Below are 26,529 nucleotides of genomic sequence, written 5' to 3'. Positions count from 1 at the left end.
AAATTATGTTTGAAATTGATATGTTTAAAAAATGCCGGGCAAGAGGAGCAAAAACGTTTACAATAATAATAATAATCATGGGTCCTTAAAAAGTCATGGAAAAGTTTTGAAATTTTGTCCATGAAAATGTGTGGGAACCCTGTATGAGGATTGACTCGCTCTTGGAGCCTCAAGTGGTCATTAGAGGAACTGCAGTTTTTGGCACTCTTGTGTTGGCGTCATTTTTTGGCCTCTAAGGTCACCTCTTGGTTAAAAAATGGTCAAAATGTACGTTAAATGTTAAATCTGAGTCTCTTTCTTTTTTTCCGCCCTCAGGTAGTTTCTATAACTATTACAACCACTACGACTACACCTACATCTCCTCTGGCATCATCCTCATGGTCGCAAGTGTGATCCTCTTCATTGGAATGAGCATCAACTACCGTCTGCTGGCACGCGAGAAGAAAGAGGCGGAGCGAAAAGAGAGGGAGGAGCCCAAGGAGGAGCGCACCGCCATGTTGTCGCCTCCCTCTCCGTCTAAATCAAACGAGGCGATGGAGGAGAACAACGTGCCGGCTGCTGTCACGATGGATGAAGTCGCCAAGATGGACGAGGACACAGTGTAGGAAAATTTCAAAAACAGACTCGAAAGGGACGCACGTATTTCACAGAAACACACAAGTTGCAGCAACCGCACGCCGTCTTTAGATAAAACCTTTTTACACAACAACCCTGAAGCCATAGAAATTAAATTGTCATTAAAACCTGAGACCTGCTGCTGTGACGTGAAGCTTCGCCGCCCGGGAAGCTCGTCAAGCAGCTTTTCTACTCGTTGAGACCTTTGGTTTTTGGTATTTGACGTGCCTTTGGTGAACTCAAGTCCTCCAGGAGCGCTCACACACCGCTTACATGTTGTATAAAAACCAGATAGACGCACAACAGACAGGATGACTGTACGTTTAAAAAAATCCAGAAAAATAATGAGGACTTTACTCTCAGGGTCTTGAACTGCCGTAAAGTTTCAGAACCTCAAACACACACTCGACTCTGCTTTAGTTAAACTGAGGCTCAGAGTACATACAGTACTTTTAAAATACTGTACATTTTCCCTCACATACTTGCATCACTTCACTCCTCAAGGGCTGGACATGAATTAAAAGGACACATTCACTTTACTATAGATGCAGTAAATCTGTTTGTTCAGGTTGTGACATTTCCAGGTTTTTATGTAGATTTTTGCACGTAAAATTAGAACAATTTGGAATAAAGAAATCTGGGAGTTCACCACCGCAGGGAGTATGGCAGCAGTAGGGGTGGGCGAATCGATCCCAAAATATCGATGTTCTCGATACTAAGTTTCCATTTTACAGATCGATCCTAGCAACGATAGGATACCAAAAAGGAGATTAGTTTCTCTCTTCTGTGTCGTACCTGTTTATATTTCAGCAGTTAAACTGTCAAACATCGCCACGTTGTTGTGAACACATCTAGTGCATTAACTGTTTGCTCCTCCATCGCGTTCATGTTTTCCGCATTCAAACAACACACTCCAGACCCAGCAGTGTCCTCTTATTCCCCTTTCCCACCAAAACTGGCGTGTGCACACAGGTTTTTTAAACCCGCTAAAAATAGGTTGAAAACTAATTTCCCATTGCCAGTGGGGCAGGGTTGTGTACACAGCTCTGCGGCAGATGACTGCGTGTGTGTGGGGGATTGTTTTGGTGTGTCCTGTTCAACGTCACATACAGGCCAGTAAACAGTAGAAAGCAGCATGGAGCCCTGTGAAATCTTAACGGTAGTTACTTCTCTTTATCATCTAATGATTTTTATTAATAAAAACTATTGTATTGGTATCAATATCTGCGATTCTGGCCCTGGAATAACTTGGTATCGGATTAAAACCAATTTTTGTGGTATCGCCCACCCCGAGTTGACAGACATGACATTTGTAGTCGAGGACATGAGGCACAAAAAATGGTTAAAAACATAAAGACATAGGAAAGAAAGAGTGTTTTAGTCTCTTGAGAGGGTCACACTGTTTGCAGCGTAGGAGGCACTGTTAAGTGTGTGTTTGTACATAAACGTGTGCACTTTGTGTGTGTAATTTTGTGTCATACACCCTCCAACCAGAGCGACTCATCATGCATCGTCGTATTGATAAAGACACATTTAAACAAAACCGCTCACACAGTTACGCCCCGCCGGTTTTACCCGCTGTGTGATCAGCACTCACAGTATTAAATGACACCACATGCTGTTTTTTGGGGGTGAAAAAGAGGCTGTGATTGTACCAGATCGATGCGTTAACTGGGGTGTGTGTGGTGTGTTGACCTGCCCGGCTGTGGTGCCAAAATAGGAAAAAAGAAATTCACTCTGGAGTCGCACACAATCCTGATTTTCCATTATAGATTAGAGGAGTTGTAGTAACTGAGTGTTGTTTTTAAATTGTGAATAACAGATTGTAGTTTACAGTTATATCAGCAAACCTTTGTGATTTAAAAAAAAGAATCTATTTTAGCTCACTGTGTAAAGACAATCTGACTACAAATAATCTTTTTAATGGATTTTAGTGTACTTGGATGATTGGGAGAGAGTGTGTGTGAGAGAGACATCTGTGTGTGTGTGTGTGTGTGTGTGTGTGTGTGTGTGTGTGTGTGTGTGTGTGTGTGTGTGTGTGTGTGTGTGTGTGTGTGTGTGTGTGTGTGTGTTAACATATAGTTTATAGCCAGGTTTAATCCTTTTGTTTTGAGATTCAGCCGTTGCAGTATCAAACACGTCTCACAGTTTGTCTGTACAGAATGTGTCATATCAGATTCACAATGTTTGATTTAGTTTGAAATCACAGATATTCGATGATGATCAATGACTGAGTTTACTGCCAACGTTTGTTTGAGAAGTTTTTGTGTCCAGATTAAAGGGAACAGAAGATTTGAGACCTCTTCAGCCTGAATAAGCTTTCCTTATTTTCTCTTCTGGGAAAATAAATGAAGGTTTTAAACTATTCAATATTTGGTTTAAACGTTTTAACTTTAAGGTGTCATTCTTCAAAATATTCAGTAATAATTTTGAAGAAAAGTTTAAGTTTTTACCTTTTTTTATTTAACTTTTTTTTTACTACACTTTTCATTTGAATATTTAGGCTGTGATCATTTCTTCAAGTGGTGGTTAACATCTACCCTCATCTTTTTTTTAAAATACGGTGGAAACCGCTTATAGTGATCAAAAACGCTGGGATGAAATCCCTCTTTAAATGCTTTTAGTAATCAAGTAGTCTGCTTACAGTGTTCATTTTGGATCTTTTCATGCATGACAACACACATATAGGTACTCTGCAGTGTACCTATAGGGACGTTTTAGTCCCCAGATTTTGCTGCGGAGTGAGCGCTCTTGACTTTCACGCTACTCTTTGGTACAGAGAGCTGCGGACACAGAGGAGGAAAGAGGAGAGATTTTCTGCTCGAAAGTTGTGAATTTAAAGCTCACAGCAGCTTAATTCGACATAGTCTCTGGCTTTTGTTTGATATCTAGTGTGTTGCACATTTATGATATGCAGTTAGCACATTTAGCTTGTTTATTATATTACGTTAATGCTGCAGTCACATTGAACGTCCTGCAGAGCGCCGTTCAATTTTTAAAACATTGCATGGAAAACAAAATTAATTGTCGAATATTCGTATTGAAGAGCCAAATCTGATTCGACTGACGTAATTCACAGTCGGGTACAGCCCTATTCATGTAATAAATATACAAATATGAATTTGATATAAATCTGCATTAAAAAAATAATTTAAAAATTTAAAAAATCTGCAATAATACTAATCAGTTTATTGGGATCAATTTGACCCAGGCACAGGTGATAATTATAAGCAGCTTCCACTGTACCATAAATGATAATAATGATGATAATGTTCTATATTTTTCTTTTTGTCAACAAATAACACAAAAATACCCAAATAAATAATGAATTTATCCCGACACAAAGTACTGAAATATCTTATTTTGTACTCAGTAATGATGTGTATCATCAACAGCAGAAAATAGTCCCCAACAAATACACTTTTTCCTTCTGTTTGAGTAACATCTGATACAAACTACAGTGCCCAGCTATTTTAGGAAGTTATAGATTTATTTTTTTAAATGAAGGTACATACTTGTGAACTGTTTTATTAAGATTTACAGAAGCAGTGGGCTGAGAGCCACAGAGAGGATGGGATGGGATTTGTTGACAAAAACAAAAAACGTAATAATACAATCTTAATCCTTATTAATATGAAGAAAATATTCGAAATGAAAGATACAACTGTTCGGTTTCTGCAAAGAAACATTACTTTTATAAATTCCTTCATGGGCGGTCGTTTGGTCCAATATTTCCCTCTGTACAAAGAAAATGCTTCACATTTTCTATTTAAGTGGCAATGTAAATGAATGTGTTGAAGGGTGAACGTTTACACTGTGTGCTTCCTGTTTCGTTTGTTTGAAAGGTTTTGGTAATTTTACTGACCAAATGTAAGTATTAGTTTTTAAACCATTTCAAAGTGTAAGGTTTTGTCTAAGATTGATGATAACAGATGTCTGTTGGTACAAATGGGAGACTGATTTCTCTCTGGTTCAGGTCCATATTTTAGGGAGAGGAGTAGAGAAATTAGCTGCAGATGGCCCAGCTGTCTCGGTGTGTCCACATTCCCCTGCTCTAAACCCTGATTTTCCTTCAGTTACAGCAGATCTACATCATGGGTACATAATACACTGTTATTCAACAGGCCAGTTTGATTCACTCTGATTCAAAATTGATTAAAACCTTCAGTTATTTTACCTTCGATATGAGTATGTAAAAGGGAGAGGTGACACTTTGATAGACTGCAACTAAACCATTTCATTGAAACGTGAATGTTTTTCAGTGCAGGGGTTTTTAAAAACGGTACCGTATATATCCATAGCACATTTTCATGTTAAAAGAAAAAGAACAAATCATTGTTTCTGAAAAATGTTTATTTTAGTAGTGACAGGTGTTTTTATGTGTGTATGTATGAAGTGTTTTTATGACTGTTGAGAGAATGAATAAATTTTTTTTCAAACAATTTTCATCGCATTTGCTTTTATTCTTTCCAAACTGAAAAGGAAATTTGTTTCAAATCAGCAGTCAGGTGCAGAAAAATCACTCAAAACACATTATTTACAATAATTACTCTTTATAAAATTTATTACAGTTGATTGTAATTACCTGTTGTACTTACATGAATAGTTTGAAATTATGGGAAGTTTGCATAGCCTTATTTGCTTCCTTGATGATCAATATGACGAATACGGTGGAGCTAACATTACTGCGCTAAAAAGCTACCCAGACTCTATCCAAATGAAGCAAAATGCATCTAGCACCCCTAAAGCACACTTATTAACACTTTATATACATTTTTTAAATTTGTACATATTTATCTATTTGTATAGGTTAGTGTTAAAGTTGACAAGATGACAAATTGTGGTATTGTGCTTATGACTTCCTGAAGAAAAAAAATTGATTTGTTTTACAGATTGCAGAAATAAGATCCACCTAACAGCAGGATGTTATATCTCACAAATCAGTTGATTATTTTATAAATTTTACAATACATTTATTTTCCTATATTTGGATCTGACTTTGTTTTTTCCCCATGTCTGCTTATTTATTCAATTTTTGTCATTTATATTCATACATACTATAATCGTTCAGATATGTTGTGCTGAATAACATTCCTGAAGTTTATTTGTAATGTAATGTTTTTAATGTAATGTAATTATAAGAAAAATCACAGGAAACAATATGGTGGCCAGTTGGTTACAAACGATCTTGAATTACAAATGAATGGTGGGCTGAAATAAATCTCTGAAAACATTTTAGGTGAGAAATGGGCAATACTGTAACAAAATATTGGTTTATATTTGATTAGCACTGCCTAGTTTTAACTTTATCTCAGTTTGGAGGAGTTTGAGAGCAAAAGAGGGGCGGGTAACTCTCTTGTTAGCTTTTGTACTCTTTGTGTTCATAGAGGGACATACAGAAAGCAAAATCCCAACAGCCTTAGAGCCAACAAAAGTCACCTAGGCTGAGAGATCAAGATGCTGGTAAGTTGGGAAATTTACCATAGAACCAAACATTTTACTCACTTCGTGTGATAAAAAGCTTTTTTAAAACTGATTAAGTATCCTTTTAATCCAGTTTTCCCTCCAGGAAGTTATCGCCACCAGGAAATAATCCTGACCGGCACACAACCACATATTAAATCACAATTTGTCATTTGAAGGATTTGTTTAGTTATACGAATTAAACACAGAAGATTTAAGGTGTTGATTAGTGCGATAAATCCGTCTACCAAGACCTTAGTAATTGTGTAAAAAACACAATTTCGCCATTTTATACCTGGGTATTGTCACCGACTACTTCTTGGATGAGAGCGCTAAGTCTATGGTGTTTCCTGGCAACGCCTCAACACCGGGAATTAGTCAGGTACACACCCTTTCAAACGGCGAAATGTTGTTTTTAACGCATTTTCTTCGCACAAATGAATGTACTGTAGATATAAAGTGTTAATTCTTTGGTTAATTAGAGTTGCTTTTAGTTGGATTTTGTCGTTTTTCGGGCAGAGTCAGACTGGCTAGCTAAGTTTTATGCTAACGTAGCTTAACCGTCTAGTTGTTGTAGCCGTTAGCTTCGTAGCTCGTTATCTTGTTTTTAATCACAGACAGTGAAATGAGAAGATTGGTATCTATCGTTTTAATATAGCACAAATCACGAAAACCAGTCAGTAATCTCCCAAAATGTCAAACTATCTGTTTAACATAACTGTGTGTGTGAAAGTGTAATTATTAATTATGTAGCATAGTAAAGAGAGTAACGTTATAACATATAAACTTGGTGTTTTTGTGTTACATGAGGGGCTCAGCCGTGAACTGTGTCGGTTGTGTGTGTCGGTCAGTAGTTGGAGGTGTGTGTGATGGAGGAGTCAGTCAGTGGAAGAAGTATTCAGATCCTTTACTTAAGTAAAAGTACAAATACCACCCTGTGAAAATACTCTGTTACAAGTAGAAGTGCTGCATTGAATATGGCACTAAAGTAAAAGCAGGTGAAGTATAATTAGGAAAATGTACTTAGAGTAAGAAACGTAAAAGTACCAAAAATGCAGAAAAATCTTCAAAAGAAAGAAGACACTCCATCAAATTACTAAAAAAAACATCCTGAACTTCTCCCAAATTATTTAAAAAAAAGAAAAAACAACCCCAAACTATTATTAAAAGAAAAAAAAAACCCACCCCCCAAAACAAATATAAAAAAAGATGCAAAAAGATATCCAAAAAAAGAAGGGAAAAAAACATTTAACCCCCTCTCCTCAAAATGATAACCAAAATTACAAAGAACACCACAATAATAAATATAAAATATTCAAATTTCAAAATTTTAACCCTTTAAATTCCAGTTTTTTTGTCACGATACCATTATGTTTTTAGATGAAAAATAAAAACACAAAAAATGGAACAAGACTTCAATGTTTGTCAATAGTTTCCAGTTATTTTTTGTGAATAGAGTGACTGATTAATCAACAAATCATTGCAGCTGTACTTCTATAAAATAGAAAAACACCCCAAAACTCAAAGTTATTGAAGAAAAAGAATTGAAAAAAGGACATCAAAAAAAGGAAGGAAAAAAATCTCAAAATTATACATCAATTGAAAATAACAGCCCAGAAACTCACAAATTAATATAAAAGAACAAAAAGACTTTATCAGAGTGTTTGCCAATTAATTTTCCGTGATTGGAATGATTGATTGATCAAATAATAGTTGCATCTGCATTTGTATAAACTGTTTGGTAAATTAATTTACAACAACCATCATATTTAATATACCTGTCTTCTGTTTTTTATGCAAAAATCTTAATGTGTAATGTAACTAAAGCTGTCGGAGAAATGTAGTGAAGTAAAAGTATAGTGTAGCTAGTAGTTCATTCTTAAGTACAGTGCTTTAGTAGATGTACTTAGTTAATTTCCATCACTGGTAGTTGGAGGTGTGTGTGGTGGAGTCAGTCGGTCAGTAGTTGGAGGTGTGTGTGGTGGAGTCAGTCGGTCAGTAGTTGGAGGTGTGTGTGGCGGGGTCGGTCAGTAGTTGGAGGTGTGTGTGGCAGGGTCGGTCAGTAGTTGGAGGTGTGTGTGGCAGGGTCGGTCAGTAGTTGGAGGTGTGTGTGGCAGGGTCGGTCAGTAGTTGGAGGTGTGTGTGGTGCAGTCAGTCGGTCAGTAGTTGGAGGTGTGTGTGGCAGGGTCGGTCAGTAGTTGGAGGTGTGTGTGGCAGAGTCGGTCAGTAGTTGGAGGTGTGTGTGGTGGGGTCGGTCAGTAGTTGGAGGTGTGTGTGGTGGTGGAGTCGTTGGGTATCGATCCCCGGCGCTGTGAGTGTGAGCGGCAGAGGAGCAGCAGACGGAGCTCCGGGGAAACGCTGCTGGAGAAGGCGGAGTAGATCCAGGGGTTAGTGCACGAGTTCAGACTGGCCAGCAGCATCAGCAGGGTGAACACTGCACCTGCACACACACACACACACACACACACACACACACACACACACACACACACACACAGTAAGAGGTTTGCACATTGAGGCAGGTTTAAATATAATCAGATCAGATTAATTGGTTGAGGACCTAATCAGACTCTAGTCAAATAAAAGTACCACAGTGTAAAAATACTCCATTACAGCTACATTGAAATGCTCCTTTAATGCTCTCGTCATGGAGGAGCTGCTGTTTTTTGCGGCTGACACGAAAAGTTGAATGGACCTGTCTAGAGCCAGTGTTTGGTTTGTCCGTTGTGGGCTACTGTAGAAACATGCAACCTGATATCAAACCAAATACCTGACAGGTGTACCAACGTTTTGTTTTTTTTTTTTAAAGATTATTTTTTGGGATTTTTCTGTTCATTGATAGGACAGCTGTAGAATGACAGGAAGTGTGAGAGAGAGAGAGCCACAGGCTGGAATCAAACCCGGGTCGCTGCAAAGGCCTCGCCAGAGCACACAATAGCAGGTGAGCTAAAGGCCGCCCCAGGTATCCCGAATTTTACCCAGTGTCCCACCTGACTCAGCAGCTGCTCCTGATTGGAAGATGACACCTTGTGCCAACAAAAATTTTGTTTGACAGACCATTTATTAATTTTGTTTATATTTGTTATTAGAAAAGGGCAGGTAAATAAGATTTTTTGTCCTGAAATGTGTATTAGAGTTGTTTTGAATGTAAATCTGATTGTTGTGCATTAACATGAGCGGAACAAACAAAAATTTAATTAAATTCAATTTTGGAGCCCTCTGTCCACCTCAGAAACCTTAAATATGCACTTCTGTTACATCATGTAAAAAAAAAACATAGCGTGCAGCTGTAAGCTTGAGATCAGACCGGAGACGTAACCACGTGAAATATTAGCGAGTAGCACACTTGTAAGTATAAGTAGTATAGAAGTACCGTTCTGAGGGGGGTCGGGGTCCCAGGCGGCCCACAGCTGGACGCTGAAGAACGGGGCCCAGCAGAGCGAGTAGACCAGCACAATGACCAACGTCATCCTCACTGTCTTTGACATGGCCGCCGTTACCTCTCCGCCACGGGCCGGGGGGGCTTTGGGCGGGGGGCAGCAGACGGCAGACGGCGCTACAGGCTCAGGCAGCACGTCAGGCGACTGCTCAGCTGACAGGAAACACACAAGATGAGGACGCATAAAGAGGAAGGAAAAAAACCTGAACAGAATAACTATCTAAGGCAGCAATATTCAGCTTACTCTGCTTTGGTGCAAATTTTGCAAAATGACAGGAGGCCAGGCGCAGCAGCGCCAAACAGCTTTCTAGGATTTTAGGACGCTTCTCAGATTTTAGGACGTTTCTAAGGTTAAGGGCGTTTCTAGAATTTGAAGTCATTTCTTGGATTTTAGCACTTCTCTAGTATTTAAGGGCATTTCTAGAATTTTATTTTGTTTCTTGGATTTTAGGACCTTTAAGGATTTTAGGTTGTTTCTAGTATTTCAGGACGTTTCTCAGATTTTCGGACAGTTCTTGGATTTTAGGACCTTAGGGGCTTAGCTAGGACCTCTTCACTTTTTTAAAGTGAAGAGCTCTAATTCGGCACTGTTTTATGCACTCTGGCACCTTATGTATACTAAAAGTCTAAAAATGATTTGCAATGTATATTTTTACTGTGCAATAAAAAAAGCTTTCGGGACAAATTTGGCACTGTGTGGATCTCACCTGCGTGAACAGCCTTGTAGGTGTGAATGTCGCAGTGTGACATGATGCTGCTGGGCCTGATGGGACCCATGGGCAGGTGCTGATAGACGGACCCAGGGTCACAGCGGGTGTCACTCCCAGGGTTGTTGAACATGAGCGGTGAAACATACAGAGACATACTGGACCTCCCTCTGCTCCCGCCTACTCCTCCTCCCCTCTGGCTGTCCCGTCTGGACGGAGCGAGGGAGGCGGGGGACAGGCGGCGCACTGACTTCAGGTACAGGTTGGTGTGGATCTCCTTGAAGATTCGCACCTGATGGAGAATGAGACGTACAGTGATGTTGTGGTGAATTAAAATCAGCTGTTTCCACAGAAAGAAAAATTAAATTCGGTCCTGTTCTGATCCGCCTCTACCTGGCAGACCGTGATGACGAGGGCGGGGAGGATGAAGACGGCCAGGGTCATCCAGGTCACGTATGCTTTGAGGCCCCAGGACTCGGCAAAGGTGCCCCAACACTCGTAGACCCCTGGAGCCACTTCTGACCGGGAGAAGATGAAAACCTGGAGGAGAAAAGAGGTTTTTGGGCCGCTGTTTGTAAACGTCCATCTTACTTCCTTCTGATTTCAAACAGACTTTCAGGTTACTAAATCATTTTCGACTGAAAGAAATTTAATACAAATGAGGAAAATCATGTGCAGAGAAATTATATCAGAGATTTTTTTTGGATTTTTATTGAAATGTTATCATTCAAGTAACAGTGATCTGCAGCACCTGTTGATCAGCCTGTGTCACCCTTCAGGTTTCACCCTACCTGTGGCAGGCTGAGCAGCAGCGACAGCCCCCACGCCAGCAGTATGAAGCTGTTCCAGCGTTGGGTGGCGCCGCTGCGGTGCGCCTGCAGAGGGCAGCAGATGGCGTAGTGCCGGTCCACCGTCATGGCCACGATCATGTAGGAGGAGGCGAACATCCCGAGGACCTGCAGGTATTTCACCAGGCGACACAGGAAGTCTGGGCCGGGAAAACGCCCTTTAGCATCCCACACCAGCTGGGGCAGCACCTCAGAGAGGGGGACGAGGGGGAGAACGGGTGAGACGCAGGGAGAGGGGGCACCCGGTACAGGTGTGTGCACCTGTGGCCTTGTGTTTCTGAGGCTTTCTTTTTCATTTATTTTTATACTTTATTTTTTCACTTCAGTACCGTTAAACACTCGGTGTGTACAAACAGGTCGTCACATTTGTATTTATTTAAGCATTCAGTTCATGAGCTAAGTATTCTGTGATCTTTTCGTGTTACAGCTTTCTTGTTGGCAGCTAACAGTATATTTAGTAGGGATGCACGATAATTATCGGGCCGATAATGGGACTTCTGATGTCATACCGATAATTCCAATAGTAAAAATTTTGGCCGCTAAATAGAACCAATAATAATAAGCATAAATTGCTTTGATTTCGCCCGTTTTGCCCATGGTTTTGCTCCACCGGTGCTACATACACTGCATGATGCTGCGTGTCAGTCCACAACATGTCATCAGTCAGCAGCAGGGTTTCCCCCATTGTTTCTTTTTTAACTCTTTGCCGCCATTGACGACATTTTCCGTCAGTCAATTCCGTGTTTTCACTATTGTGTAGGGGACACTGTTATAGATGTTGTGCAATAAAGCAACATTTCCACGTCCAAAAAGAAAACGAACAAGACGATCTAAGGTCCCAGGGTGACGGGAGGAGAGGACTACTAATGTGCCGACTTTATTGCTATTTAGCGGCTTTACGGATCCTCTCAGAGGGGTTGTTTTAAAAAAACGCAACAGGAGAAAGATTTAGCAACTTATTAAAATAAATCATCAGTGAACAAGAAGGAAATATATATATATATATAAAATATATACTGGCAACCCAAACTCTGGTCCCCAAAAAGCTTAAACGTTAAATTTAAATGTTACCTGGAACAGCGCCACCACCAGGTCGGCCAGACAGAGGTTGAGCATGAACTGGTGCAGTGGGTTGTGGTGTCGTCTCCGCCTTAGCAACACCACCAGCACCAGCCCGTTGCCGAGCAGCGCCATCACCAAGATGACGGCCAGCACCACAACCTCTGCCACCGCCAGAACGGCGTCACGCTCCCAGTCCGAGGCGTTCGTACCCGCCGGGGTCACGGACACCACTGACCAGCCGACTGACGGGTACGAGTCCGTTACCATGGAGACAGACATGTTAGCTGCGAGAGGAGGAGACAAAAATATAATTATTATCCTGAAGGAAATTTGATTGCAGTCCCTAAACACAACGAGCAGCAGCAATCTGTATTTCAAAAACATAAAACCTAAAATCTACAGCAGTGAGTATAAACAAACAAGACGATAATGGCGTGCGCACACATGAGAACTGGCAGCGTTCATAACTTCAGTAGAGTCAGCAGCACAAACACAGGCCTGTAGTCGGCCATTGTTGTTACTGTTGTTACCTGAAACGTAATGCGCATGTGTGGTCCGTGCGTTGCCATTTTACACAGTGACAGACGGGGTGGCGTTTTCAAACAGTGACAGTCTGATATCTGGTTCCAAAAGTTTGCGTTTTCAGGCCTCACAAACGCCGTTGCTGTGTGAACAAAAGGCCAAATTGCAACAAAAGTTTAACGTTTCATGCAAGAACCGTTGCCATGTAAACGGCCCCTAAAAATTTGCTTTCACTGGCAGCAGCTGCTCCTCTCTCTGCCCTGATTGAGATCAAAGGAGGAACATTTATTCAGAAAATGTTTTATTGAGGCCTGAGATTACGCAACATTATTTATGAAACGTTCCTGTAATGTGATATATTTATGAAGTAATTAGCATTTTTAACATTTTTATGATGTGTAAGTTAAAATCTGTATCCTCAGTAGCTAAAAACTAAAACTGTCAAATAAATGTAGCGGAGCAAAAGAACAATATTTCCATGTGAATTGTAGTGGAGTAAATGTATGCATTATATGGAAATACACAGCTGCCTGTTAATTTATTGCGTGATGGTTCATCCAATTAGTGAATGCCAATTAACATCGGACATATTGCCAGAAATGATCACAGGATGTATTGTGGTGTCTGTGATTATGAAACAGGCATGAGCGTCATTTAGTTCGCGGTTTGTTTATAATGATCATGGACTCCAGTTGTGTGCATATAGCTGCACGTTTGCAGTCAGTGTTGGTGCAACGTTGATTTCACCTGACCTCTGCAGCCTGTAAACATCCCACAAACACACAGCTAAGGTTAACAGGAGGGTATGTGTCGGGTCAAGCTTCGCCGAGTGCGTTAATTGTAAAACAAAGAGACGTGAAACATGTTTACAGTAGCGCCTTCACACACTTTTACAGTTCAACACACAAAGAGACACACACAATCGCAGAGGCATGCAGAGAGGGCCCCTCATGAGTGCAAATGTGCAGCCTCTAATAAGGTCACAGTCGTTTGATCAATCTGCAGCGATCGACATTACACACTCACTGTCAGTTAGGGACTACCAACAAAAACTTTCTGTAAAAGCAAACAGAAGAATACATTTAGAGACAAGTGCTCCACTTTTTGTGGGTGTTATGCTTTACTTGAGTATTTCCATTCAATGCAACATCCTTCTGCTTTTGACCTTTCACAACAAAAGCAGTTTTATATTTGCGTTACACCTTTCACACAGATAAGCTCTGTTCAGAGTGCTTCACAGATGACTGACCGATTATAAGACAGAACAAGTGCAGATTGTAAAAACAACGAAAAAGACTAAACATTTTCACAATATGATACTAATGCATGTGAAACAATAAAAATGAGAAAAAATGTATTAAAAAAGATAGAAAAGCTTTCATAACAGTAATAATAGTAAAACAGGGTGAAATAAAACACTAGGGTACAGAACTAGATATCTGATATCTTAAAAAGACAAAACAAGAACGATTGACGATAAAAAAGATTAAAAAGCTTTAATAATAATAATAATGATAAAATAGTTGATTGAACTCTAGACTACAAACTTAATAAGATAAAATAAAAAGACAAATGCAGAATAAAAATGGTGGCAAAAAACAACAATAAAATTTACTTAAAAATAAGAAAACTAAATATAGTGTTAAAATGAACTAAGTAAAATAGTTAAACAAAAGCCATAATAATTATTATTATAATATAGTTAAATTTATGATATCCTAAAAACTAGATTAAAAAGACAAAACAAGATCAACACTTATGACAATGAAAAAGATTTACAGCTAAAATAATAATAATAATAATAATAATAATAATAATAATAGTAATAAATTAGTTGATGAAAAGCTAGACTAAGAATACAGTAAAGTAAAAGACAAGAATAGAAATAATAAATGCTGAGAAAAAATAGATTTAAAGGAAAAATGATGATAATAATAATGATAATTATTATTATTATTTATTATAATTTTTGATTGTGTCAGTGATTGGCAGCAACATTGATTGTGGCAGTGCACCTGCATGTATTTTCTCTATATGGCAAAAATGGTAAAAATTACATCATCAGGTGGAAAATAGTAAAAATGACACCCAGAAATAATACAGTGCATGTTTTGATGCTTAGACGGCTGTAGGATCAACATTTTTGGGGGGTTTGAATGGGTTTCAGTGTCGCATTTTTTGCACTTCACAGTATGAATGGAAACATTTTGTTTATGCGGTGTATTTTAGACTTATTGTAGGAGCTGAGCTGGAAATTCCAAGATGAAGCAAAAATGCACAGTATTGCCAAAATCGATGACATATGCATGAGCACAGCCAAAATTATAAAAAAAATGAGGAATAATAAGCACGTAAAATGCCCCAAACGGTCTGTAAGTGTTAAAGGGCTCAGGGCTTATTGTTCAAAATATCCTGCATGTGGCTCAACACTCAATATTGGTTTGTCAGGCAGGTTCATTTTTCCTGTTTTGACTCACCTCATGATGCAGGACTATCACACATTTTGGAGACATGCACCAGTTAGGAACTATGCAGGCGGAAGAATATGTTTTTACAAAGAGACGATAAACAAACAAACAAACGGTTACCTAACAGCAGACATTTCCTGTTAGGCAGAAAAGCTAAAAGTCAGCAGCGGGGGCCACCGCTCTCAGGATTCTTTTCCACCAAAAGTTCAAACTGTTGTGTGTAATTTGTGTGGGACTTTCTTTTAAATAATCCATTTCATGCGAGAGGCAGCTGGCCCCAGGTATTTTCACATTATCTAGCCTGAAAAAAGTTTGGACACCTCTGCATTAGAGCAAACAGCTTGTCTGTTTCCACTTTACTGTGTGTTTCTCCCACTTCTGTCAACAGAAAAGCTGAACAAAAGAAAGCTGCTGTCACTGTCATCCATCTGTAAACACAAAACAGGCTTTCCAGGCCTCTCAGCAGTCCTTGGATCTGTTAGTCCGGTTTTGAAAAATAACTTTTGACAGTAATTTTTCTTCTGAACACAAGACTGGAAACAGTTAGACAGCACGTTAAGAGTCGCTACAATAAAACATCCTTAAAACCGCGTTTTGTTAAAGCAGAAAACATGAGCCTGCTGTTTATAAAATAACAAACTTAAAAAATGATCTCACTATCTCAAAGGAAATCTAATAAAGAGATAATAGATGATTTTTTATCTTTATTAGATTTTAATGTCTTGATTAGGTTAAAATAAAACATTGAAGTGGCAACTTGAGGATATAGATAGTTTGAAAGTGAAAAATGCAGCCAGAGATACAATTAAAAAACACTACGCAGGGTTTAATACAGTGTTGACTTCAGCCCATATACGGGGTTCACACGGTCATGGAAAACCTGGAAAAGTCGGGGAATCTTACAATCACGTCTTCCAGGCCTGTAAAATTAATGGATTTGCTAAAAACTATTGAAATCGTGTTATGTATAATTACATTACATACCTTCCACATGACGTGATGTGAAAGCAGGTTAATTTTCAGTAGCTGTTGACTTAATGTAGTTTTAATATGCGTCTGTGTGACATTTTCTTTACCATCAGGTTCATTTTCTCATTTTCAACCCGCCGTTCGTCTCTCCCTTCATGAACGCCATCCAGCTGAAATTATGTTTGAATAGAGCTCGAACCTGATATGTTTGAAAAACGCCATGCAAGTGTGGAAAAAAAGGGCCAGTTCCTGTTAAAGTCATGGAAAAGTTTTGAAATTTTGTCCGTGAGTATGTGTGGGAACCCTTCATATAGATGATGTTGGCTTCACCAGAGTCCCTGTTCCAATTCACAGTTTGCTGACATCCTTTTGCTATGTTAATCCAATTAGAAGACTGCACACCTGCTGTTCAAAACTTATTTTTCTTTTCACAAAAAGCCCAAATCAGCCCCTTTTATACCTCTCTGCGTGTTTTTCATCGTTCTTTTGTAGTTTCCTCCTGTCAAAAACGAACTCCCATCAACTTTAATAAATAAATTCTCACTAAACACAAAACTAAACATCCACCTGTAACCTCTACAGCCTCGTTTAAAAGTTAACAGCCACTTGCACAGATTTTAATTTCCCATTTCAAAGAGAGGACGAAGCACAAGTAAATATAGAAGACTCGCTCACCTCGTCCTCGTCCTCGTCCTCAGCGTCCCGTGAAGCATCTGTAGGATCCAGGACAACCTGATCTGCTGTTGCACACACTAACCGCGTCCATGCTGTGTTTCCCTCTTGCTTATTACTCCGAGGGTGACCTCTGCCAACTCACGCTGCTGACTCCTGTCTCCCCATCCCGCCCCCCCCTCCTCTTTTAAAACATCCCTCCCTCTTCTCGCCTCTCTCATGAAAAGCAGCAGTAAGATAAAGAATGGGTACTCGAGTATAAAGCGGGTGTGTCGATCAAAGGATGCGATGCCCGGGCGGCAGCGGTGAATTAATGTAATTTCCTGCTGATTGTTTAGATATTAACCATGTTGCTGTTGGCCCTACTTTGATCCATATTCAGGCAGGACACAAGAAGACGGCAGCAGATCAAATGAGATTTCTGTTATCAGCCTCCCAGAATGATCAAAGACCTTTCATACGCACATTAAACTGATGCGTGTGCGTGCATCAGCGGGCGACGGAGAGGGAGGAGACGCGGCGTCAGATGTTGTGACAGGTGGGATGTTTTGGAGAGAAATGAGAAGCAGCAACACGAGAAGAGTTACTCTCTTCTGTCTCACCCTGCTCCCTCGTTTTCCTCTCCCTCCGTCTCCTGCATTCCACCTCTCGTTCTGCAGTCATCTGTTTGCCCCCCTCAATTGCTCCCTTATTGGGAGAAGCCTCTAATTATCGAGGGGCCCGCTGAGCGACCTTAAACATACACACAAAAACATGAACACACTCACACACGACGCTGCTCGAGCTCTTTCTTTCTGTATTTTGATATCTTTGTTAAAACAGATTTCTGACGTCTGCAGAGAGTCCGATCAGTGAGCTTTATAATAATAATAATAACGTTTATTTATATAAGACTTATCAAAACCAGCGTTACCAAATGCTGTACAACTAAAATCACAAAACACACTCAGGATTTTTTTTAAAACACAATAAAAAAGTAAAAATATAAGAACAACACACAGGAAAAATATTAGAAATGTAAAAAAATACAACACAGAAGAAAAATTTAAAATCAGGTGGTTGAAAATAAAACCAAAAATTAAAATAATGGCTTACCTCAAAGTGTTTCAAAATAACAACTTAGTATCTCAAAATAATCATAATATTACAACATAATGAGAAACTCTCGAAATAAAAGCTTGAAATAATAAATATTTTAAAAATAGTGAGACTCTTAAGATGACTTTGCATCTTGAAAAATGACTTAGTGTTGCACAACAGTTAACTCAGTATCTCAACGTAATGAGAAACTTTCCTAAAATAATGACTCAGTGTTTCCAAATAATGGAAAACTTAAACTAATGAGAAACTCTCTCAAAACAATGAGCAGCTTTCTTCAGGCTTATTGAATTATTCCAGATTTACAATCTCAGATTAACGACTTTGTGTCTCAAAATGACATCCTGTCTCAAAAAAAGGAGTTGGTATCTTGAAAATATGACTTAGTATATCAAAATGATGACTTTGTATTTTAAAATAATGACTTAGTATTACAAGTAATGACTTAATATCTCAAAATGACTAAGTATCACAAATAAATGACTATCTGTAAATAATGACCAAGTGTCTCAAATAAATAACTCGTGTGTGAATAATAGACTACTGTCTGAAGAAAAATCACGTAGTATCACAACATAATGAGATTTTCTCAAAATCACTTTTCTTGAAAAAATGACTTAGTTTCCAAAATAATTAAAAACTTTATTAAAATAATGAGAAGCTTTGTCAGGATGACTAATAATAAAATAATGACTTAGTATCACAAAGTAATGACTTAGTATTGCAAAAATAATGACGTCTTATTTCTAAATAATTACTTAAGATTTAATATGACTTAATATCTCAAAAAAGTGATTTAGCAAATCAAAACAATGACGTCTTATCTCAAAATAATGACTTTGTATCTAAAAATAATGACTTACTATCTCAGAATAATGCCTTAGTATCCCCAAATAATGACTTAGTTTCTTACAGTGATGACTCAGTAAATAATTAGAAACTTTTCCAAAATATTGACGTAATTTGTAAAAACTCTGAAGCATTCTGGGCTGCATCTTTGTGTTAAAGGTGCAATGCAAATTATTAATATAACTGCTAATAAAAACACAACTACTGCTCCTAAAATGTTTCCCTCAGTCACAACAAAGTGATAGTAGTGATTATGAAGACAATGTGGCCTCCCTGTGGTTTGGACAAGCCAGTGCTGCATTCATGAACACACGTTTGTTTCAACGAGGACGCAAGACAAGTCTGGACAAAAGACAGTGAAGCACAGGGACAGGAGCTTTATTAGAGACAAATACATTCAGTAGTGGGACAGCTGTGCTCCAGAAGACAAACAGCTGTGTTTGGTTTAAAATAAGTTAAATGCACAATTAATTAATAAATCAACTAAACTAATAAACATGGAAATGACTTATTAGGTGGTATTGTGTTGTAGTGTTAAATACAGTACACAGTATGATGGTTGATTCAGGTGCAAACAAAGGACTTCAAAAAACAGCCTTCAAAAAAACAGCCTGGAGGCGAGGAAACACTACATTAAGATTAAAAACTGTTGCATAGACTGTTTTTGCGCACAGTTTTAGTATTACAATCAAACGATGCGCTATTGTTATTATAAAATTGCATAGAGGACCTGCTGGAGAGAGGCACGCTAATACACACATCTCTGCTGAATGTTGACGTGTGTTTGTTCTAGATGCTCAGCGTCCGAGGCCCGGTGCTCTGAACGGCGTTCATGACGGTCTGCACCACTTCAGAGGTGGAGCCTTGGCCTCCCAGGTCAGCAGTGTGCAGCTGCAGGACAAAGGAGAAACAGTGTGAGCAGAATATCCTCCGTTCCTTCTTTCTGTTAATCGTCGGTCAGATGTGGCGGCGTGTGATGACGTGTTTGTACCCGAGTCTCGGTGACGGTGGAGAGGATGGCTCTCCGGATCATGCTGGCGTAGGCGTGGAGCTTCAGGTGATCCAGCAGCAGGCAGGAGGCCAGCAGCATGGCCGTGGGGTTTGCCGTGTTGCGGTTAGCGATGCTCTTCCCGGTGTTCCTGGTGCCCTGCACATCGGAGAACACGTAGAAGACGGCTTTAACTCCTGATTACCATAAAACGTCAAATAAAAGCCTATTCCCAGTTAGACACCCAGTCTCTTTTACTGGTGACAGTTTTTGACAAATAACTCTCTCTCGTGTTTAGTGTTTATACTCTCACCGTCTCAAACACGGCGTAGTCCTCGCCGTAGTTGGCTCCCGGCACAAGGCCCGGTCCCCCAACCAGTCCGGCGCACACGTTGCTCACTATGTTGCCGTACAGGTTCGGCATGACCATCACATCGAACTGCTGGGGCCTAGAAACCAGCTAAAACGCACATGAAACATAAACTCTGAACATTTTTAACTTAAAGAAATTAATTTTCTTGATTATGAGCCAACATGTATCCATACATAACCGTCGAGTTTCTATTAAATATTGTAATTGTAATTCAGTGTGAGGTGTTGAACATGATGGTGATGATAGCGCCACATACAGAGACGAGCAGCACGGCAGCGCACACAGAAACGCTGCAGCTACCTGCATGGAGGTGTTGTCCACAATCATGCTGTCGAAGGTGATTTCAGGGTAACCGCTCGCAACCTCCTTACAGCACTCCAGGAAGAGGCCGTCACCCAACTTCCTGCTCCAACAAACACACACGCAGATGGGTCAGGTGTTTTATAGAGACAAAGGAATTTAAAAAAAACAGTTAGGGTCTTTGAGCAATCCGAAACTGACATGATGTTAGCTTTGTGAACAGCCGTGACTCGTCTGCGTCCTTGGGCCCGAGCAGTTCTGAATGCGTAGTCAGCGATGCGTAAAGATTTGGTCTTGGTGATGATCTTCAGACATTCAACCACGCCCGGTACGTTCTGCAGAGACACAGAGGGAGTGAGGATACACAGAGGCCAGAGCGGTTTTGATTTGTGTTTTTCTTGATCAAACCTCGTGCTCCAGGCTGCTGTACTCTCCCTCCGTGTTCTCCCTGATGATTATGATGTCGATGTTTTTGTGGCGTGTCCTCACTCCGGGTAGAGACCGGCAGTGCATCACGTTGGCGTACAGGTCCAGAGTGGTGCTGCAGAGAGGACGACGTGAAGTCGATAAGATGCACAGAGACGGAGACGGATAGATTGATTATAGATGGATTATGCTCAGGACTGAACACTGTAACTCCACTGCTGCATATCAACACTCCAGCTGTTGTTGAACACAGTTAACTTCGATAAAGAAAAGTGAAAAATGGAAAATGGTAGACTTACCGGAGCAGGTTGTTCCTGGACTTGTATGATGGTGGCAGGTTGTGGTTGGTCTCAATGTTACCTGAATAAACAAACAAACAGTTTTGTCTCATCGCCAATCTCTGGTCTGAACTGGGCTTTAGTTTGGTCCAGACTGGAATATCAGAACATCTGTTCGGTGGCTTGTGGGACTGCACAATTATTCAAGTATTAATCATGATCACAATTTTGGCTCTCCACGATTGCGTGTTCTGCACATACCAAACGCCACTATCACTATCAAATCACGCACTCCCTAAACCAACAGTCTCCAATTTTTAAAAACTATCACGCCGCTGTACGTGCACCCTGCAGCGGCAGCCTGTGAAATACTTCACTGAATGTTGAGAGTGCAGACGGACAAAACGAAATTCATCCTCGATTAACCATCATCACCCGTTATTTGGAAGCATTTCCGATTTAGGATTTAGGAGAGAACACTTTAAATGCAAAGAGTGCATGAGACTTGTTTCTGTGCCGCAAAGCAACACAACCTGTTAGACCACCTGAAAAAACACCACGACTTGCAGTAGGATGAATGCATGAAGAATAACGTTGCTAACCTCAGCGTACAATTACCATGAATCGCCATTTTTGTCCAGCATCAACTTTCATCCATGACAGCGACACTGCAGTATGTCACAGTACTGTGAGCGCAGAAAAGAGCCTTACTTTAAATCTTACTTCGATGCAAAGATTAGTGCATCATGGCAGCGTAATAGCAGCGTTTTCTATTTAAATGCAAAAGTGCAAAACAAATATTTTGTCCCTAAAAACAATGGGTAATTGTGATAAATAATCATTATCTCAAAATCCACTGATTAAGTGGATTGCCATCAGATTTTGTCCAGACGTTTATTTTCTCTGCTGAATGAACCCCAGTAACTAGTAGCAACAGGACTCAGATTATTTGGGGAGTAACATGAACGTTTACAGATTTTTCAGGTCCTTTGTTGGAACACTTTTCATCAGCAGACTCATTTCTAAAACACCTACCTTTTAGTGCGACTCCATTGCGTCTAATCGCCATGATGGCGTTATTGATGTCATCCTCTGACGCCATGGATGAGTCCACACCGACCACCTCAAAGTCCACCGGGACACAGCAGAACCTGGTCATGAAACAGAGCGAGATCACTTCAGTATGACAGAGCTGAGCCATTTACTGACTCTGTGTGTGTGTGTGTGTGTGTGTGTGTGTGTGTGTGTGTGTGTGTGTGTGTGTGTGTGTGTGTGTGAGAGAGAGAGAATTCTCACCGGAACAGTTCACGCACGTGGTGGGCCAGCTCTGGTCCGATGCCATCTCCGGGAATCAGAGTCACGGTGTGTCTGCCTCCGTACCGTGCCGGTGGAGGCTGTAATATACGCATGTATACAAATACAGGAAGTCAAACTGCTCCTCGTACAGCCTAAAGTAAAACTTGTACGGGACGAGTATTACGTGGAGACTTTCTTTTCTAATTATTGTGGAGGACATCTTTGATTTTAATCCCGTGTAAATCGGCCATGTCCATAATTTATAAAGTAAAGATTCCCGGGTCAGTCACCTACCATATTTTAGTAAATATTATTCCTGTGCAAACTGGCATCTCTGTGATTTGCTGGTGATTTGGGTTTTTTTGGGGGGGTTTGTTGTTTTTGCTTTTCTCCACCGCCGTGTGACACCTTAGTGACTGGACTAGGCGCGCTGGCCTCCTTGGTGATTAAGGATAGGGACTGTTCGTTCGGGGGAAAGAGGTGCTGCAAAACGGGTCAGGCCTTTAAAAAAAAAGCACTGAGAAGGGACTTGTGTTTTTAATTTTGGCTTAGATGAGGGACATAAACTTTAAAAGGTAATACTTTCTATGTATTATAAATTTTAAAAAGTCACACCCCATCCTCTGATAAACACTTGCACAGAGGCTATACGATGTCCTGCTGTGGACGAGGCCATAACAAATATATTTTAGCCACCTAAAATATTAATATTGGTTTAAGTTTACGCTTTATTTGAATATTTGCTCCTTTTTTACCTTAAAATAGGCCTGTGTAAACCAGCAGCTCTGCCGTTCAGTGGAGTAAAATCACTGTTTTAAAGTGGAAATATTCTGTGTGATTATCTGTACGTGACGCAGCAGTTTGCTGCCCTAAAGTTATTGTAAATAAACATTGTGATTGTGATTATAATTTCTGAAATATATGAGGAGTTTACCAGGTCTCCAGGTAATACTAGTCCTGTGGGAATAGGGCTTAAAACATAAATCCACAACAAAACAACTGCACCAACTTCTAAACTTTTTTTTTTTTTTGCAGCAGCCATACTCACGATGGTCTGGTGTGGGCGGATGGAGGTTGGAGGGATTCAGAACGGAGGACAGAAAACAGGCAGGTTAGTAGGACAGAGAGGAGGGGGAGGACACGCGGTGACCAGCAGCTTTCTGGTGGCATCACAAACACATTTATGAGACAAAACAATGCTGGTTCTCCTGCGGACGTGCAGTAAAGACATGTTGACGTGCGCGCTTTGGGAGTCCCTCGAAGGGACATAATGATTATTCGTATAGCAATTAGTCGCCCCGTGTTTCAAAAAGTTTATGCAGAAAACATTTTTCTCGCATGTACTTTGAAACTTGAGAAAATTTGCTTGATTTATTTCAAAAACATGGGATGAAGGCAACGAGAGAAGAAATGACCCCAATATAAAAAAATAAGAAGTACAGGAAAATTACCTTAAAATTAGCATTAGAAAAAAAACAGAAAGTAAAAACAAAAACAAACAAGGAAATGATTTGAAAAAATCGCTTAAAAAATAATTATTCTGTAACATAATTTTTAAGAAATAATAATAATTATAAATATAATAATAATTGTCTGGACATTTTTTCCCTGGCTTATTTTTAATAATTTTCTAAATCTACTAATGTCTTGCCAAATTTCTTATTGCCTTTCCCCATGTTTTTGAAAGAAATCAAAGCATTTCGGTTCAAGGTTTTGAATACTTGTGAAAGGCGTCTGAGCGCAGCACAATAAAAGTGAGTTGTCAAAGGGTTAAAAAATCACCGTGCCATAGTGTATCATGAGAGGATAGAGGAAAGAAAAAATCTCACCCACATTACAGTACAGCACACTCGGATGCTCTGTGTCAGCATCATTACTCACAGTTCCCATGTGCACTTTCCTGTTTTTCCTGCCTGATTTCTGCAGCTTCAAGTATCTCACAGCTGCTTCAGCTCCACCGTTTACTAAAGCTGCTCTTCCTCTGTGCAGCTTTGGGTCCTTTTATACGCACTGCATGCATGTTCAGTCTATTTGTAGTTATTGCACATACATCATTCTGGTTTTTTACATTGGTTTTGGTTCCAGTCTAACGTTGGCTCGTGACACAATAAATATTAAGGTGATAATTCGCTGATTTTCAACCAGCTCTGTATCAAAACAATGTGGGTGGGACGTGTAGATGAACTGTGGTAAACTTCCCTCCATCTACTCAGTGCCGAGGTAACGCTTCCCAACGTCATTCAGTGAAGTTTTGCTGGCTCTCGAATTACAGGCTGCACTCACGCCGCCACCGTGGAAACAGAGAGAGAACTGAAAGAATATCGTTTTCTTCTGAAACTTGTGATTTACACCCCTTCTGCTTGTGCGCGATAACGTTTTAAATAATAAGGTTTCACAGAAATGTCCTAAAAAAAATGAGTTTTCTGTTATTAACAGCTGACTCGTTTTCCTCCAGTTCATCACAATTTTTTTCTTAATTTTTGGATTTTTCGCTCACTGTCAAGCCATGCGAGAAAAACGTTTTCTTCACGTGGTGACTAATTGATATACAAATGATCATTTTGTGGGTAAAATATTCTGTTAAGGTGTACAACAGTGAGGTTATCACATTAGGGAGGTTTTGAGGTAAACAAAGTGTGACTGAGCTCCTTTTTTTAAAAATAAATAAATAAAATCCTGAACCACTTACAGCATAAGTCGACTTGTGTCTTTGACTGCATGTCGCAGCACCATAAACCTGTGAATCCAGAGAAAATTAGGTTATTTGCAGAGAAGGAGGGGTGTTTTTTTTAATTTTGTTTTATTTTGTAGATGTTTTTGGATTGAGTGTTTTTTATAGTATAATTCTAATAATAATAATGTTTTCATTCAGTTTTGAATGGGTTGGTACATGACAAGTTAACAAATAAGACATCCTTAGGCAACAATACAAATTAAATGGCTACAGAATAAAGGAGATCTGTAGAGGAGAGAGCACAACACAAGTCATAAATAAATAAATACATACATACATAAATAATTTGAAATAATGATGAATAATTTTAAAAACATGTTAGAGCAAGACTAAGTGCTGTTTTCGACGCAGGACTTGTAGCAGAGTATTTTTTCAGTGTTGTATGAGTATTTTTACTTAAGTAGGAGGTCAGTACTTCTTCCACCGCTGATGAGCATTTTTATTTTGATGCTGAGGGTCATGAATTGTTACTTGCAAAATATTTTGAGTGCAAGCCTTTACTTGTAAGAGTATTTTAAACGGTATTATTGCTACTTTTACCTAAGACAAGGGAGTATTTCTCCCCCTCTGCTGTCGGTGGACTGAGCACTTGTTGTATCAGCGTTTGAATAATGTATGCGCCTGCAGGGAGCAGTTTACAGCCTTATCTGGCTCTGGACAGAGAAAAACAGTCATGCTGAATAAAAACACATTTCTCTGCAGGGATTTCCAGTTTGACATCGCGTTGACCGGGTGGTGCTGAAAGGACAGCGACATTAACGGAGCTAGCTCAGTTAGCAAACTAACCGACCGACCGATCGTTAATCAGCTTATCTTCACTCACCGCTGCTCCGTCAAACTAACCGGTAACCGGCGCAGACACTTTAAAAACAGTCCGCTCAATAATTCAATATCCGCCGGTGGACTCAGAAAGTGATCCTACCCTGGTTAACCGGCTGCTGAAGACGAGCTTCAGGGCTCCGGAGAGGGACCGCACACACCGGGCCGTCATGTTCACTCTCACCGCGGATGGACGGGCGAAACGGGGCCGCCGGGGGCGAGCTGCGCGTTCACCGTTAATCTCTCTCTCTGTCTCTCTCTCTCTCTTTAATCAGTTCAATAGGCTTTATTGGCAGGACGTTTGGGATGCATTGCCAAAGCACAGTTACAATTAAAATATAGTGAATGAATAAAAATATTAGTAAAATAGTAAAGAAAATAGAATATTATATATATTTTTGCAGTACATATATGTATGCCATACATACATGTGTATGCGTGCGCGTGTGTGTGCACGTGTGAGTGAGATTGTGCAATGACTGCATATTGGCTAGGCTAATCTAATTTGTGTGTGTCTGAATTATAGATTATATATATATATATATATATATATTTATATATATATATATATATGGTTGCAAATCAAATTGTAACCACTTTCCT

The 26,529-nt window shown here is 39.8% G+C and overlaps 3 protein-coding genes across 5 annotated transcripts in view; 1 reads left to right on the top strand and 2 right to left on the bottom strand.

Annotated features, from left to right (window-relative positions):
• Positions 1-5,049, top strand: part of LOC121947247 (monocarboxylate transporter 1-like) — a 35,610-nt gene extending 30,561 nt beyond the window's left edge. Inside the window, exon 5 of the mRNA XM_042492211.2 lies at positions 316-5,049. Coding sequence (XP_042348145.2) covers positions 316-605 — 290 coding nt within the window. The 3' untranslated portion in view covers positions 606-5,049. The remainder of the gene's footprint in view (positions 1-315) is intronic.
• On the bottom strand, positions 4,799-16,904 carry avpr2ab (arginine vasopressin receptor 2a, duplicate b). 2 transcript variants are annotated; one of them, XM_088081726.1, is made up of 7 exons: positions 16,769-16,904; positions 12,144-12,418; positions 11,016-11,261; positions 10,618-10,764; positions 10,225-10,516; positions 9,452-9,670; positions 4,799-8,518 (listed from the first exon to the last, which is right to left on the bottom strand). In XM_088081726.1, the coding sequence occupies exons 2-7, from the start codon at positions 12,411-12,413 to the stop codon at positions 8,334-8,336; spliced, it is 1,359 nt and encodes a 452-aa protein (XP_087937852.1). In that variant the 5' UTR covers positions 12,414-12,418; positions 16,769-16,904; the 3' UTR covers positions 4,799-8,333. The 2 variants fall into 2 exon arrangements, with proteins under 2 accessions (XP_087937852.1, XP_042348062.2); XM_042492128.2 differs by lacking the exon at positions 16,769-16,904 and having other exon boundaries at positions 12,144-13,110.
• Positions 16,905-19,074: 2,170 nt separating this feature from the next.
• LOC121947067 (isocitrate dehydrogenase [NAD] subunit gamma, mitochondrial-like) lies at positions 19,075-26,178 on the bottom strand. Of its 2 annotated transcripts, XM_088081724.1 has the most exons (11): positions 26,030-26,178; positions 25,063-25,110; positions 22,374-22,471; positions 22,113-22,228; positions 21,099-21,159; positions 20,782-20,914; positions 20,575-20,708; positions 20,374-20,476; positions 20,014-20,160; positions 19,704-19,859; positions 19,075-19,603 (listed from the first exon to the last, which is right to left on the bottom strand). In XM_088081724.1, the coding sequence occupies exons 1-11, from the start codon at positions 26,096-26,098 to the stop codon at positions 19,502-19,504; spliced, it is 1,167 nt and encodes a 388-aa protein (XP_087937850.1). In that variant the 5' UTR covers positions 26,099-26,178; the 3' UTR covers positions 19,075-19,501. The 2 variants fall into 2 exon arrangements, with proteins under 2 accessions (XP_087937850.1, XP_087937851.1); XM_088081725.1 differs by lacking the exons at positions 25,063-25,110; positions 26,030-26,178 and adding an exon at positions 23,422-23,440.
• Positions 26,179-26,529: the final 351 nt, after the last annotated feature.

This window comes from Plectropomus leopardus, chromosome 9 (assembly GCF_026936395.1).
Source record: "Plectropomus leopardus strain MGB_pleo_1.0 chromosome 9, ASM2693639v1, whole genome shotgun sequence".
Taxonomy (NCBI): Eukaryota; Metazoa; Chordata; class Actinopteri; order Perciformes; family Serranidae; genus Plectropomus; species Plectropomus leopardus.
The sequence above is the reverse complement of the archived record's forward strand: the minus strand, read 5'-3'. Positions and strand labels throughout refer to the sequence as shown.